This window comes from Euleptes europaea, chromosome 8, assembly GCF_029931775.1.
Source record: "Euleptes europaea isolate rEulEur1 chromosome 8, rEulEur1.hap1, whole genome shotgun sequence".
NCBI lineage: Eukaryota > Metazoa > Chordata > Lepidosauria > Squamata > Sphaerodactylidae > Euleptes > Euleptes europaea.
The window spans coordinates 51,757,477-51,771,875 of NC_079319.1; the positions used below are offsets into that span (position 1 = coordinate 51,757,477).

At 42.4% G+C, this 14,399-nt stretch overlaps 1 protein-coding gene across 1 annotated transcript in view; it reads right to left on the reverse strand.

Moving 5' to 3' along the window:
- The window catches only part of LAMA3 (laminin subunit alpha 3), a 165,783-nt gene that overhangs the window by 26,045 nt on the left and 125,339 nt on the right, over positions 1-14,399 (reverse strand). Inside the window, exons 43-51 of the mRNA XM_056854930.1 lie at positions 12,485-12,535; positions 11,977-12,128; positions 10,753-10,863; positions 9,869-9,980; positions 8,378-8,545; positions 6,812-7,008; positions 3,830-3,946; positions 3,343-3,497; positions 609-750 (exon numbers count right to left, since the gene is read on the reverse strand). Coding sequence (XP_056710908.1) covers positions 609-750; positions 3,343-3,497; positions 3,830-3,946; positions 6,812-7,008; positions 8,378-8,545; positions 9,869-9,980; positions 10,753-10,863; positions 11,977-12,128; positions 12,485-12,535 — 1,205 coding nt within the window. The remainder of the gene's footprint in view (positions 1-608; positions 751-3,342; positions 3,498-3,829; positions 3,947-6,811; positions 7,009-8,377; positions 8,546-9,868; positions 9,981-10,752; positions 10,864-11,976; positions 12,129-12,484; positions 12,536-14,399) is intronic.

Genomic DNA, 14,399 nt, shown 5'->3' on the forward strand with positions numbered 1-14,399 from the left:
GCATGTGCAAGTGGTTTTTCATCACAACTAGCTGAATGAATGTAAGTGGCTCTTTTGTATCTAAGGTTAGGAGTAGGGCTTCCCAGTCAGATGTCATTGTCTCCTTGGTTAGCCTGCATACTTGGGTAGTTCGTTGTTACAAATTAGTCAATGCTTTTAACCCACAAAATGTCACATTTATGCAATGGCAACATTTCACGACATACAAAATGTTAAATTTGTGAATGAAAAGTCCCTGTATTCCCAGTAAGAGTTACTTGATCCCACCTGCCCGCCTTATTCCTAATAGATCCCAATGCATAAGCTCAGCCAGCACCACACCTATTTTTCAAAAATTCAACAGCTGGAAAAACACATGAACACATGAAGCTGCCTTATACTGAATCAGACCCTTTGTCCATCAAAGTCAGTATTGTCTACTCAGACCGGCAGCGGCTCTCCAGGGCCTCAGACAGGGGTCTTTCACATCACCTACCTGCCTAGTCCCTTTAACTGGAGATGCCGGGGATTGAACCTGGGACTTTCTGCATGCCAAGCAGATGCTCTACCCCTGAGCCACAGCCCCTCCCCAAAGCGACCTTTATGAAGTGTTTTTAGAATATGCTTACTGATAAGGCTGAATCCGCGGCATTGGCTGCTTTGTTGGCGGCTGCTTCTGCTGCCTTGATGGCATTGATAATATTATCATAGGCAGAAGCGGCTTCCACAGCACACCTCACCAGGTCATCATTACTTGCATTTTTCTTGAGTCTGTGAGAAGAGCATAGACAATGTAGCAATCCAGGGAGTATAAGCTTAGAATCATAGAGTTGGAAGCGACCACCAGGGTAGGGCTGTCAATTCGGTTCGGTCCGAACTGAAAATCAACCGAATTTCCCCTGATTCGGTGATTTTCAGTTCGGACGGATCCGAACTCAAATCTGGCGGGCAACGGGGGGGGGGGGGCCGAATTCAGCGAGTTCGGGAGTTCGCGAATAAATTCGGCCAATTCGGCCCCCCCTTCAGGGCAGCCCGCTGAAAGGCGCGGGCTGCCCTTTAAACTCATCTGCGCCTCCCAGCTGGGAGGCTCAGATCAGTTTAAAGGGCAGCCCGCCTCCCTTCAGCGGGCTCCGCTGAAGGGGGGCGGGCTGCCCTTTAAACTCATCTGCGCCTCCCGGCCGGGAGGCACAGATGAGGTTAAATGACAGCCCGCCCCCCTGCAGGGAAGCCCGCTGAAGGGGGGCGGGCTGTCATTTAAACTCATCTGTGCCTCCCGCCCAGGGAGGCACAGATGAGTTAAAATGACAGCCCGCCCCCCCTGCAGGGAAGCCCGCTGAAGGGGGGCGGGCTGTCATTTAAACTCATCTGTGCCTCCCGGGCGGGAGGCACAGATGAGTTTAAATGACAGCCCGCCCCCCTGCAGGGAAGCCCGCTGAAGGGGGGCGGGCTGTCCTTTAAACTCATCTGCGCCTGGCGCAGATGAGTTTAAAGGGCAGCCGCGCCTCTCCAGCGGGCTCCGCTGGAGAGGCGCGGCTGTCATTTAAAGTCATCTGAGCCTCCTGCCCGGGAGGCTCAGATGAGTTTAAAGGGCAGCCCGCCCCCCTTCAGCGGAGCCCACTGAAGGGGGGCGTGCTGCCCTTTAAACTGATCTGCGCCTCCCAGCTGGGAGGCTCAGATCAGTTTAAAGGGCCCCCGCGCGCCTTCAGGGAATCCCTGAAGGCGCGCTTCGGCCGAATTTTCCCCCGAACTCCGGATCCCCCCGAATTACCGGGGATCCGAAGTGGGGGAGTTCGGACTTCGGACCGTACCGACCCCACAAGGGTCAAATTCGGCCGAATCCGAACTGTACCGAATTTTTTTTTTTTGATAGCCCTACACCAGGGTCATCTAGTCCAACCTCATGCACAGTGCAGGAAATTCACAACTATCTTCCCCCACATCCCCAGTGTCCCCTACTCCATGCCCAGAACATGGCCAAGATGCCCTCCCTCTCATCATCTGCTTAAGGTCATAGAATCAGCATTGCTGACAGATGGCCATCTAACCTCTTCTTAAAAGCCTCCAAGGAAGGAGAGCTTACCACCTCCCAAGGAAGCCTGTTCCACTGAGGAACCGCTCTAACTGTTAGAAAATTCTTCCTAATGTCTAGACGGAAACTCTTTTGATTTAATTTCAACTCGCTGGTTCTGGTCCAACCTTAAAATGTCTTTTTTGTTGATCTTAACACAATACGCAGCTACCAATTAAGAAAACATATGTTACTTAACGTGAGTGGTCTGACACATAGTATTTTAGTACTGAGGTGAGGCATTTGTTGATATGGACACTCCAGCGTCACAAACTATTCAAATCAAATTCCTCAGAGAGCTATAAATCAAGGTGGCCAGTCCCCAAGAACATGTTGCAAGAAACTAGAGTGAGAAGTTTATATAACAGAGTTGGATTCTTTCTCTGCCCTCTTTTCTCTCACACACACAGCCATCCCTGGTTTAAATTTAAGAAAGGGTGCAGTCCCGCCAAAGTTAAGCACTGCTGAATTCCATTGATTCTGCTTTGAGAAAGTTCATCACATGCTTAGTTCTCCCACTGAAATGGGCAGGACTGTGATTAATTGTGTGTTCTACTATACTTAACCTTAGCTGGATCATTCCCAAAATGTTTAGGCTATTGGTGGTACAATGCGACAGGAAGGGGGCACCTAAATAGTATTGGATTTACCATGTATATTAAATTATATTTAGATTTTTTTTTAAAAAATGGTGCTCATTGTGGTGAGCTGCTTTGTATAAAAGAGCATAATAGTGTTCTCTCTACATGGATGGGAATATGGCAGCTATTTTCCTAACTGTGCAAAAAGGCCCCATCTGAAGGTAGTCCATCTGCTCACCTTTGTGCATACATAGCTAGAGATGCCAGGCTTCAGACGATGACTGACAGTAAAAGCCTAATCAGGTCTATTCTATGGGACTTACTTCTAGGAAAATGTCCTTGACATTGTACACTCAATATAGAAATCTCCCTCCTATCTAGGGTTGCCAACCTCCAGGTGGTGGCTGGAGATCTCCTGCCATTACATTTGATCTCCAGGCAGCAGAGATCAGTTCACCTGGAGAAAACGGCTGCTTTGGAGACACTATGGCAGTTCATCCTATTGAAGTCCCTCCCCTCCCCAAACCCCACCCTCCTCAGGTTCCACTCCCAAAATCTCCTTGCTCTCATCCTTAAATCTTCTTACACAGACAAAATAAGGTGTTTTTTTTAAAGTTCACATTTAATACAGGTGAAATAGCATACTATGTACAATGCATTTTGGCAAGATGATTCTTATTCTTAAAGTATTCATCCACAGAAATGAAAACATACTCATCCAGCTGTCTTGCCAGGTCTTGTAAGGAGTTAGCATGTTCTTCAGCCCTCACCACAAGAGCCGTCTTGCTGCCAGCTAAAGAAAGGCTCCTCAGATTTTCCAACAGATCCTTCCTTGCACCATCAAACTGGGCCCCTAAATTTTCATATTCCTAAAGTTTGAGGAAAAACACTAATTTTGGCTGACACTCACACACACACACACAATAGAAAGCAACAAGAAATAAAAGGCGCATGTTTCTTTTGTGCGCCTTAGCTCTTCATGCAAATCCTGATGATTGTGTGCTTTCAAGCATAGCATGGCGGATTAAGCTACAGAGCTTTAGACAAAGATGAAATTTATATAACTTATATTTTGTGGGCAGCTTATTGCTTCCTACAAAGTACAGCCATTTATCGAAACATTTAAAAAAAAAATCCATTACAATGACATTCTTAATTTTTTTTCTGTCTTCACAGAATTAAAGCATTACTACTTCAATACCTCCTTACTCCTCTGCAGTAGTCCAAATATACTGTTCGTTTGAGACAAAGCTGCTTCAGCAGAACTCAAATGATCCAAGATATTGTTCTGTTGAATAGTCATCTCTTCAGTTCGTTTCTGACAAAGAAAAGGAAGCAAGTACTGCATTTTTTAACAGCAGAAAAGGGAGCTTGTGTCATCGTGCGTCACTGGAGGTATAATTAATGTATTCAACTACATATGAATAAGGTACACAATCCAGCCACAGACTGGCTTCACCTACCTATTCCACTCAATTTCAATTTTTTTTCAGTTTCAAATACCTTTATTGGCATAGTACAATTTGCCGTATATAAAAGGATAAAAGTTAAAATAAAATAAAATTAGTATACATCATTCCTTAATGTTGTGATTCTACTTTCGACTAGATCCCCATTGGTTGACTATTATCGTCAGAAATTTTGCCACGTTTTCGGTTATCTCAGGATCCTTATCAGCTAATAGTTTGTGAAATATTTTCGTGTTATTTGAGAAGTTCGAAACTATAGGTTTTATGAGGTTTCCTCTTGGGGAATCATAAAAATGGCAGTCCAAAAGAATATGAGACAGGGAGTCAGGACATCCTATGCAACATCTGCAGACTCTTTCTGCATAAGGTGTTTTCAGGAATCTGCCACGGAGGATCGCCAAAGGGAATGTGTTAGTCCTAGCTTGCATAAAGACTTTCCTGCGCTTAGGATTGTCAAGAGGGTCCAGGTATTTTAAACAGAAATTAGGTGGGAGTCCAAAGTATTGAGGTGAGCAAATTGGCGGTGTTAAAGGAAATTTGCACTGGAACTCGTGATCGGCTAGTCTTTGTTTTATTAGCCTTAGGATATGACTCTCGCTGGACAGAAGCAGGGAGTCCAGGTCGATGCCTATCTGGGCAATTTTCTTTTTTCATCTTGATTGTCCATTCAGAATGTTCAGTCCAGTAGGGGTATTCTAGTAGATATTTTAACAGGGTTGATTCCCCGGCATGGTAATGGATCCGGAGCCAAAATTTTATGGCAGATGACCAGGCCCTAGTTGTTACTAGTTTTTTGTTTCGGAGCAGATAGTGAGATAACAGACACAATTTGGGAGCCCCTATTCCACTGAAGAGAAGATCAAACATATTTAATTATGGGGTTACACTGACCCCAAGACAGGGTGATCCTGAGTCAATTGTGTGTGGGGGTTTTGGAAGTAAGTACAATTTTAGCTTCCTTGAGGATTCCCATTTTCAGTAGTTCAAGAGGGGAATACAGTGGTAAACAGCGTTGACGGTATAACCAACTTGCAATCTGAGAGAGATAAAGGGAAATCACAAGAATGGAAAGAAGGTAATCCCTCCAGACTCAAACTATCTAAGCCTACATCTGGAATACATCAAATATAAAAGTCCCTCAAGCGTGTTGCTTTTTATCAATCTTCTTTTTATTGCTGTTTTAAAGCAGGCTACTAGACTGTCCCACTTGGGGACAACTGAAAACAAGAATTCATAGGTAAGATCAAATTTCCCTTTCTGGGGAGGCTGGTGTTCAGTTCTAATTTAAAAAGAAGCAAGTCATTTTTAGGACAGGCTTTGGACTGGACTACCTCTGAATAAGAATTAAATAGACCATGTATCCCACACATTTCTTCACTTCCATAGCTGCAGGCAGTTAAAAAAAAACTTGGGGGAAATAAGCACAGCAGTATGCATGATGTGCAGTTCTACCCTAAGAAGGGGGTAAAGAGGAGAGGAAAGAAAAGTAGGACTTCTAAAACTTTAACTGTGCAATTCCATGCAGGGTTACTTCCTACCCTTACCCTTAGGTTTACTTATTTTTCCTTTATTCATTAGTTGGATTTGGTGGTTGTTTCCCTCCAACCTTTTTCTCCGCCCCTTCCTGTTTTATTATTTTTTCCTGTTTGATCATTGCTGGGGTGCCTTTCTGGTTTTTAGAATGTATAAGGTTTTAAATTTTATAATGTGTATCTTATATTGATTATTTCCTTCTGTTGGTAGCCGCCCAGAGCCTAGGGTTGCTAACCTCCAGGTGGTAACTGGAGATCTCCGGCTATTACAATTGATATCCAGGTGACAGAGATCAGTTACCCTGGAGGAAATGGCCGCTTTAGCAATTGGACCCTATGGCATTGAAGTCCCTCCCCTGCCCAAACCTTGCCCTCCTGAGGCTCCACCCCCAAAATCTTTAGCTATTTCCCAACCTGGAGCTGACAAAATCTAACTGAGCCTGACTATAGTCAGGAAAGAGCAGAATATACATCTAATAAACTAAATAAATTTCCTTTGAACTTAAACTGGAGTAACTGTATATAAGATGCCACTGTAAGGGCTGAACGGTTCAGATATGAGACATTTGAACTCTGCTTCCTGCAAAACAAGCATTTACCTAGAATGCTAAAGGGAACCCTTCCTTCCCCCAATTGATGCTGCCCTTCACAAAGACATTGCATTGCCATCAATAGGAGGATGAACCCCAGAACTGAAGACACGTTTTCCCCAAAAGCACTGGAGTATTATTTCTTTCAAGTAAAGGAAGTTGTTGCTTCCAAAACAGTTTTGCACTTCACAGGAATATCCTTGAGGCAAAAATGTTCAGCTCAAAAGGAAAAAAACAGAACAGGACGGAACAAATTTGTACATGTCTATATATGACAGTCACCCCAGGTATTCTCAAGATTAAAAAAAAGGGGTCTGGGCATGCTGTTTGAATAAATTATAGCTTTGTCCAGAGAAACCGAACAACTTATGTCAAATGTCTAAGAAATAAAGTAGCAAAAGAAAACAGAAATATCCTTATTCCTAGTTTCATTGGACTACTACAAAATTCTTTAAAGGGATAATAACACAAAACAAAGGATGCCACTGTATTGGGACAGTTGTAGCTTATTTTATCGCTTTCTTTGTAAAGGAATCTGACCTATTCTTCATCCGTTAAGCTAAGGAAAATCTAAAACACAACACAGTGTTACCTTAATATCTTCCAGGAGGACTTTATTCTCTCCATTCAAAGTGTCAGCCAGTTTGGTTTTTTCTTTCGCTTCCTTCAGAGATTCACGAAGATCACTGAGTTTGGATTCATAAGCATTTAATGAATCCCTTATCATTTTAATTAGCCCATGGTTTTTCTCTTGACGCTTTTGTAGTTCATTTTTTACACGATCCAGCACTATTCAATCAGAAAGGGCAGATTTTAGTATTGGATAACAAAAGTACAAATGCACCCCATCTTTCTATGAGCTTTACTGCTGTACGTAGAAGAGCTTCAACAGTTTCAGTCCTCTGTGGTGAATAGTCTTAGGTCTTTTATGCATGGCTGTTTCACTGGCCATCATCCTGCCAATGACTTTGGGTCTTTGCGTTGATTATGCATGCCGTTTCCGGCCGTCAGAGGTCGCCTTGCTCTCCCCCTGAGCTTCCCTACATTTTGCCCATGTTTTCAGAGACCTGTTTTATCTCGAATTTAAAAACGTGAGCAAAATGCAGGGAAACACAAGGGGACACCGAGACAACCTCTGACGGTCAGAAATGGCATGCATAATCCACACAAAGACCCAAAGTCATCAGAGGGGTGACAGTGAGTGAAACAGCCCTGCATAAAAGACCTTAGGCTTGAATTAAATGTGCGGCTGATGACAAAAAAGAGCTTCCCAGTGAGACTTTGCACAGGCTCAGGATCTTATTTAAACTGTGCTGGAATTTCTGCAAAGCACTTATGCATACTTGGTTTGCCCCTCAGCATAATATTTATTCATAACAGCTATGGATCTCTGGCATGCAAACTAAACACACATACCTGGTTTGAACAAGTTGTATCACAGTTTAAATGAAACTTTAATCTGAGGCAAAGTCACAGCACAGAAAACTTCTTAGCCTCGCCAGCATCACATATGGATCAGGCTTTGCATCTCGTCTACACTTGCAGAATGAGATAGTAATAGGGTGGCAGCGTGCTGAGAACACAGAATGGACTGTACCACTTCAGACTTCAGGAAAGAGAGTATATATTCCAAAGTTTGTTATATTCAGGACTGGCCCTATAATGGGGCAGCCTGAAGTGGTCACTCCCAGTGGCAGGTTTTAGGAGGAATCAACCTCCCATCCTACCCATTTTTAAAAAAATGGTAATAAACAGCACTCAAGGACAAGAATTCACATCCTGATCTGGTTAATCTCTTCTTTAGCTTAAACTTCAGAACCCATAACACTAGAATCCATATGGCTTCTTCATTCACATGCTCTTGTTTTCTTTGTCCACTCTACTATCTGTATCTCTGTTCCTTATTCTTCTCTTTTCTCTCTTTCTCTCATACTGACTTGGGAACGTCTGGTATGCTAAAAGATCTCTTGCATGTTGTTTTAATTCTGCTCTTTCCACCTCCAGTTCTACATTTACCTCCATTGCCCCAAGAGAGGTGCAAAGGGCTTCTCCAAACGAGTCCATATTTCTTCTTATGTGCCCAGTCCAAGCAAATCCCTACAAAGCATTTCCTCCTCCCAAGTTGTCACGCAACAGCAAACAATAATTAAGCTCTTACAATTCTCAGCTTTTCTTTTCTCCTTTTCCACTTCTAACAGCTGTTGGCCAAAATGGCGGTTTCGCATCTCTGTGACCATTTCCTGAGCTCGAGCCAGGTCTTTGGCAGCATTTCCCACAGGCAAAGAATTTCCTTCTGAAGAAATGTCAGCTATCTGTTCCAGCAGAACTACAATAAGAAAAAATATATTAAACTGAATGAAATACTTAGACACACTGGCCATTTATGCTTGGTAATCAGCAGCGCGTTCCAGGCCGAAGTGCCCTGCATATTTTTGTTGAGTTTTTCATGCTGAACCATTGTTCAGGAAGTGACTGCGAAGCCGACACATACCTGCTTCGTATTTCTTAAGAGCCCCTTTAACGCGACCTTTTGTGTTTGCTCCCCCCCCCGCATCGAAGAATCCCCTCAAGGAAGCATGCAAAATAACAGCCACACGTTAGCTATGCAAAGGCAGATGCTAATGGAAGGAATGAAGGAGCAGGCGAAAGTGTGTGTGTGGAATTTCTCCTTTTGCATCGGGACCGTGAATAGGCATTTTAAAGGTCGCATTGAAAAAAAGAGCTTTGAGCAAGAATCAAAATTGACCCTGCATAAATGGCCACTGTCTCTCAGACCAGTTTGTTCTTCTTTTAAAACATTCCACACAAATTCAAAAAAGTACCAATCACTCATCATGCCATACTCATGAAAATGCACCAATGTTCAATCCACTCAGCTTTGACCTCTTATTTAATGGAATTATATGTTGCCTTTTCTCTTAAATACCAGCAGGATAAGTTCACCATTAGCAGGGTTATACGTATGGTATGCTTTCCAAAGCAATGCTGCCCAAATGGCATTCCCAATTATGCATTTTCTAACCCACAGTTTTCTACATTGTTATATAGCCATATTTTAACTCTGTTTCTGGTAGTGCTTGTAGGATGCAGCTACTCTTTATGAGGACAATGCACACAGCAAAAAGCTACTAGACATTACAAGTTTGGGAAATAGAAAAACTGTCAGGGACATCCCATTTTCATTAATGATCCTGCAGGAAGCATAATAACATGTACAATCACAGCTGTCAACACCGAAGAAAATATTATCAACTACCAGGTTATGAAAGAGAATGTAGTGAGCCAGTGTGATATAGTGTTTGCTGTGACGGACAGGGCCCGAGACCCAGGTTCAAACACCTGTGCATCGTGGAACTCGCTAGATTACCTCGGACAAGTCATTCTCTCAGTCTAGCTTACTTTACAGAGCTGTTCAGACTATAAAATAGAGGAAGGGAAAAGCATGTATGCCACTATGAGCTCATAGGAGAAATATGGGATAAAAATGTAATAAATCATAAAGGCCACTGCCCATAAGCCTGGCTTTTTATAACAAACAAAATGCAGCAGAGAAGTGCCTAGTATGTCAAATTTCAGTAGAAAATTAAATTATCTGAAATTGTTTCCATAAAACAGGATATGATCAAGTAGGAGCAGAAGCTATTCTTACCATTAACATTGGTGACAACACTTTGTATCTTTGAAATCAAGTCTTTTCCTCTTTGGTTAGTTTTACTAAAATTATTGAACAGTGTCTCTGCTTTTCTGTAATTAATTTCAGCCTAATAAAAAAAACACACACACAAAAAACACACTCTAAGTTAACAACAACAAAAGAGACAGTTAATCAATATTGGGTTAAAGGAGTATTCACTATTGCCATTTAATCAAAATAATATATAAATACATATATTAGAGTAGATCTCAGAAACATTGTAAATTTGACATATAATGTTAGTTAAGATTTTAGAATGAAAATGTATCACAGGCTGTGTCTTGGCCCCCAGGTTCCTCCCTCATGGTCTCAGTTGGACAGAGGAGGGACTTCTGCCATATCTATGTCCTCCTCCTATCCTAATCAATTCTCTCCCATGTCCCCTTTAAAGGCAGCAATACAACTGGCACAGGCCTTTTTGTGGCTCCCCTCCCCTTACAGGGAGGGCTGACAGGCTTGCGAGAGCAGGACAGCCAATACACTAGGCAATAGCTCTTTAAAGGAGCCAGTCGCTGTAGTGACTGCTCCTCCCTCTACCATGAGGGTTTCCACCCAGCCCCTGACAAATGTCAGAAATATGGGGCTTTTAAAAAACATTTTCAAAAACGGAAATATGGGGCTTTTAAAAAACACTTACTGGAATGGCATGGTAAAAGACAATAATGAACATGAGGTCTCATTTGAACATCCTAGAAAAGGCACTTAATTTTTTAACTTTCACTGGAAGTTACCGTCTTAAAACCTCAAAATTTACTAGTAAGTGGAAATACTCATGACAATTTGTGACTTACTACAACATACATAACAATATAGAATTAGACAATATTCAAACAGCCCACCTTTTCTCTTAAAGCATTGACATTTTGGTTAAGGTCAATCGAGTCTGTCTCCAGTTCATCCACTTTTGTGCCCTGAGTCTTAATAGTGGAACGATAGCGGTTCAACTGAGTCTGAAAATAAAGGCAAACAGAAAAGGATGCATGACTGATCCCAGATAAACCAAAAGTTAGTAAACTGTAGATACATATTTTAGTAAGGGCTAAACTAGGCACAGCTGGGGCAGACACATTTCTTTTCACGTGTATGCCTCATTCACATTCATGTCTTAACAATAAAAGAAGCACACAGAAGAGAAGAGCTGAACTCTCTCTTCTACTGTGCCTGTGTTGCACCAGCTATTCAGCTCCCTTTCACTATGGAAAGGCAGAGCTGCTTCATGTTTGTGACTAGTGCCCAATGTAGGAATCACCTTTATGTAAGGCAATCCCACATGGGAACCCTGGGTAGAAGAAGAAGAGTTGGTTTTTATATGCTGACTTTCTCTACCACTTAAGGGAGACTCAAACCGGCTTACAATCACCTTCCCTTCCCCTCCCCACAACAGACACCCTATGAGGTAGGTGGAGCTGAGAGAGTTCTGAGAGAATGGTGACTGGCCCAAGGTCACCCAGCAGGCTTCATGTGGAGGAGTAGGGAAACCAAGCCGGTTCACCAGATTAGAGTCCGCTGCTCATGAGGAGGAGTGGGGAATCAAACCCAGTTCTCCAGATTATAGTCCACCGCTCCAAACCACGGCTGTTAACCACTACACCACACTGGCTCTCTGCATAGGGTTCTCAGTTTCTCTGTTGTTCTTTATACCTTCTCTTTTGGAAAATGGATGATGCATAGCACCTTGTTTCAGTTCCTGGGGTAGAAGAAGAAGTTGGTTTTTATTTTCTCTACCACTTAAGGAAGAATCAAACCGGTTTACAATCACCGTCCCTTTCCCTCCCCACAACAGACACCCTGTGAGGTAGGTGGGGCTGAGAGAGTTATGAAAGAGCTGTGAATGGCCCAAGGTCACCCAGCAGGCTTCATGTGGAGGAGTAGGGAAACCAAGCCGGTTCACCAGATTAGAGTCCACAGCTCATGTGGAGGAGTGGGGAATCAAGCCCAGTTCTCCTGATTATAGTCCACCGCTCCTAACCACTACACCATGCTGGGTAGTCACTTCCTATTTCTTTATTCCTCCCCCCACACACACACACATACAGATGTGGAACATCAGCTTTTTATGTTACCTTTAGGTCCATGGCACGGTTCTGCAGATTCTTCATCTGGCCCAGCACATGGGCATTGGCGTTGAGACTCTGCATCTGGGACTTAATCAGATGGAGCTCATCGCCCATTGTACTCAAATCTTTCAGCAAAGTAATTACGCAGCTATCACAAGCTGAATGGAAAAAGAGTGTGAATTGTCAATTTTTACTATGTGCAAACAACAACATATGGAGCACATTGATGTGACATTAAAAGAACACCCGTCAACAGATTGCATTGCTACATGGAAGAACAAAAACAAGAGAAAATCAAGCCCAAGGTGGCAACCAAAGCCCACAGCCCTCCACTGTGCATGTCTGTCTAGTCTTTTTACAGAGAAGAGTTTCTTTTTTGCTTTCCTTTAGGTACTTTGTGAATCAACTTTTAAAAAATGAGTTTACCTTAAAACAAATACTGTTGACCTTTAAAGTGATGATTAAATGAACTCTTATAAAAAGTAATCTAAACTAGTCAAGCATTATGACTTACAATCACAATCTTCATGAGGATCTACATCTTTTGGTTCTTGACTTATGCATTCTGGAAATTAAAAAGAGGAGTCAGATCATAACCACATCATGCAACACAGGTAACAAATTAAAGAGATTTTGAAATGGTCATTAAAAGGTGATACCATGAGATAGTGGGTGTTCTCTCTATGTTCTGCAAATGACTGTCATTGGCAGGAGACAGCCTCAGACTGTTAAAAATCAGTAATTGCTTCACATCAGAGGGCTTGTTTATGCTCTCTTCAGATATTTAAATCACATCTAGTCCTTATTAGGAGGAACAACGGACTGCAGTCCTTAAAGGGAACTAAGCCTAAACTACATGAAATATCTATGGGGGTTACCGCACTTGTATTCCCAGCGATGTATTAAGAACTTGAAAATGTTTTAAAAAATACTGTTTGCACTTTCTATGTATTCCCACCGATGTATTAAGAGTTTGAAAATGTTATAAAAAATACTGTTCGCACTTTGGCCCCTTTAGCTGTGAAGACGTCTTCCAACCATTTATTAGCCGTGATATCCAAAAACCCTTTTAAAGCGATGTTTTTTATAACATTTTCAAACTCTTAATATATCGCTGGGAATACAAAGTGCGGTAACCCCCTATGTCCAGTACCATGGCCATCTGACTTCATCTTTCCAGTGGAACGTCTTTCAGCCATCGAGCAATTTAAAAGGAATTAAACATAAAGCTTAAAAGCCAACACTGCTGGGCATGCAACCTAGCACTTTTACTCATTGATCACTACACTAAAAAAAAAACCTTTTGGATATATTTTATGATAGGTTTCAGTAAAGTGCCAATTAAATATGATTTTCATTATAGCCTGCACAGTAATAAGAACCACCGAAAGTGATGAAATTAAAGCCTTCGGATAGGCCTAGTACAAGACCACAGTGACATCAGAGCCCGGCTAAAACACACTGTGCTGCTGATCAAAGGTGATTCTACTGCCAATGTGGAGAAACAGAAGTAGCAGTTCAAAACTGGAAATTAAACTGAATACCAATTCAAGGTATTCACTTGTTCTGGCAACCTATTTCAGTAAGAGAGAAGGATTTTAAAAGACATTCTTCAGAATATGTCCACCAATAATATAGTTCTTTTGCGGTATGGAAACTAGTAAAAAAACAGTGTTGCCTTAGGGGAAAAGTCATTGTCAATGCAAACCCCACAGTTTCCTTTTGTGTATGTGTGTTTGTGCTTACACATGTGCAGCATATACAATACAAGATGCTCCCTTAACTACTACATATAGCCTGGTGAGTCGGAATATCTAGAAAACCAAGGGCAGTTCCAGACAAATGTGAACTGCTAGGTCCAGATACGTACCACATGGATATTTGTTCCCCCCCCCTTAAATTGCCCTGCAGATTAAGGTAAAATTATCTAAAGAGTAGGGTCGCCAACCTCCAGGTGGTGGATGGAGATCTCCCGCTATTACAACTGATCTCCAGGTGACAGAGATCAGTTCCCCTGGAGAAAATGGCTGTTTTGGCAATTGGCCTCTATAGCACTGAAGTCCCTGGTGGACGCTAATCTGGTGAACCGGGTTGGTTTCCCCACTCTTATACATGAAGCCTGCTCGGTGACCTTGGGCTAGTCACAGTTCTCTTCAAGCTCTCTCAGTCTCACCTACGTCACAAGGTGTCTGTTGTGGGGAGGGGAAGGAAAGGTGATTGTAAGCCAGTTTGATTCTTCCTTAAGTGGTAGAGAAAGTCGGCATGTAAAAAACCAACTCTTCTTCTTCTTCCATCAAAGCATCATGTAAAAAATGTTTCAAGCAATTTATCCGGTACCCCACGTGAATCATCCAGTTTTAACTAGGGCTTATTTTCCTACACATTGGTAAAATGAAGCAGCATTCCTCCATATCATCATGTCTATACTA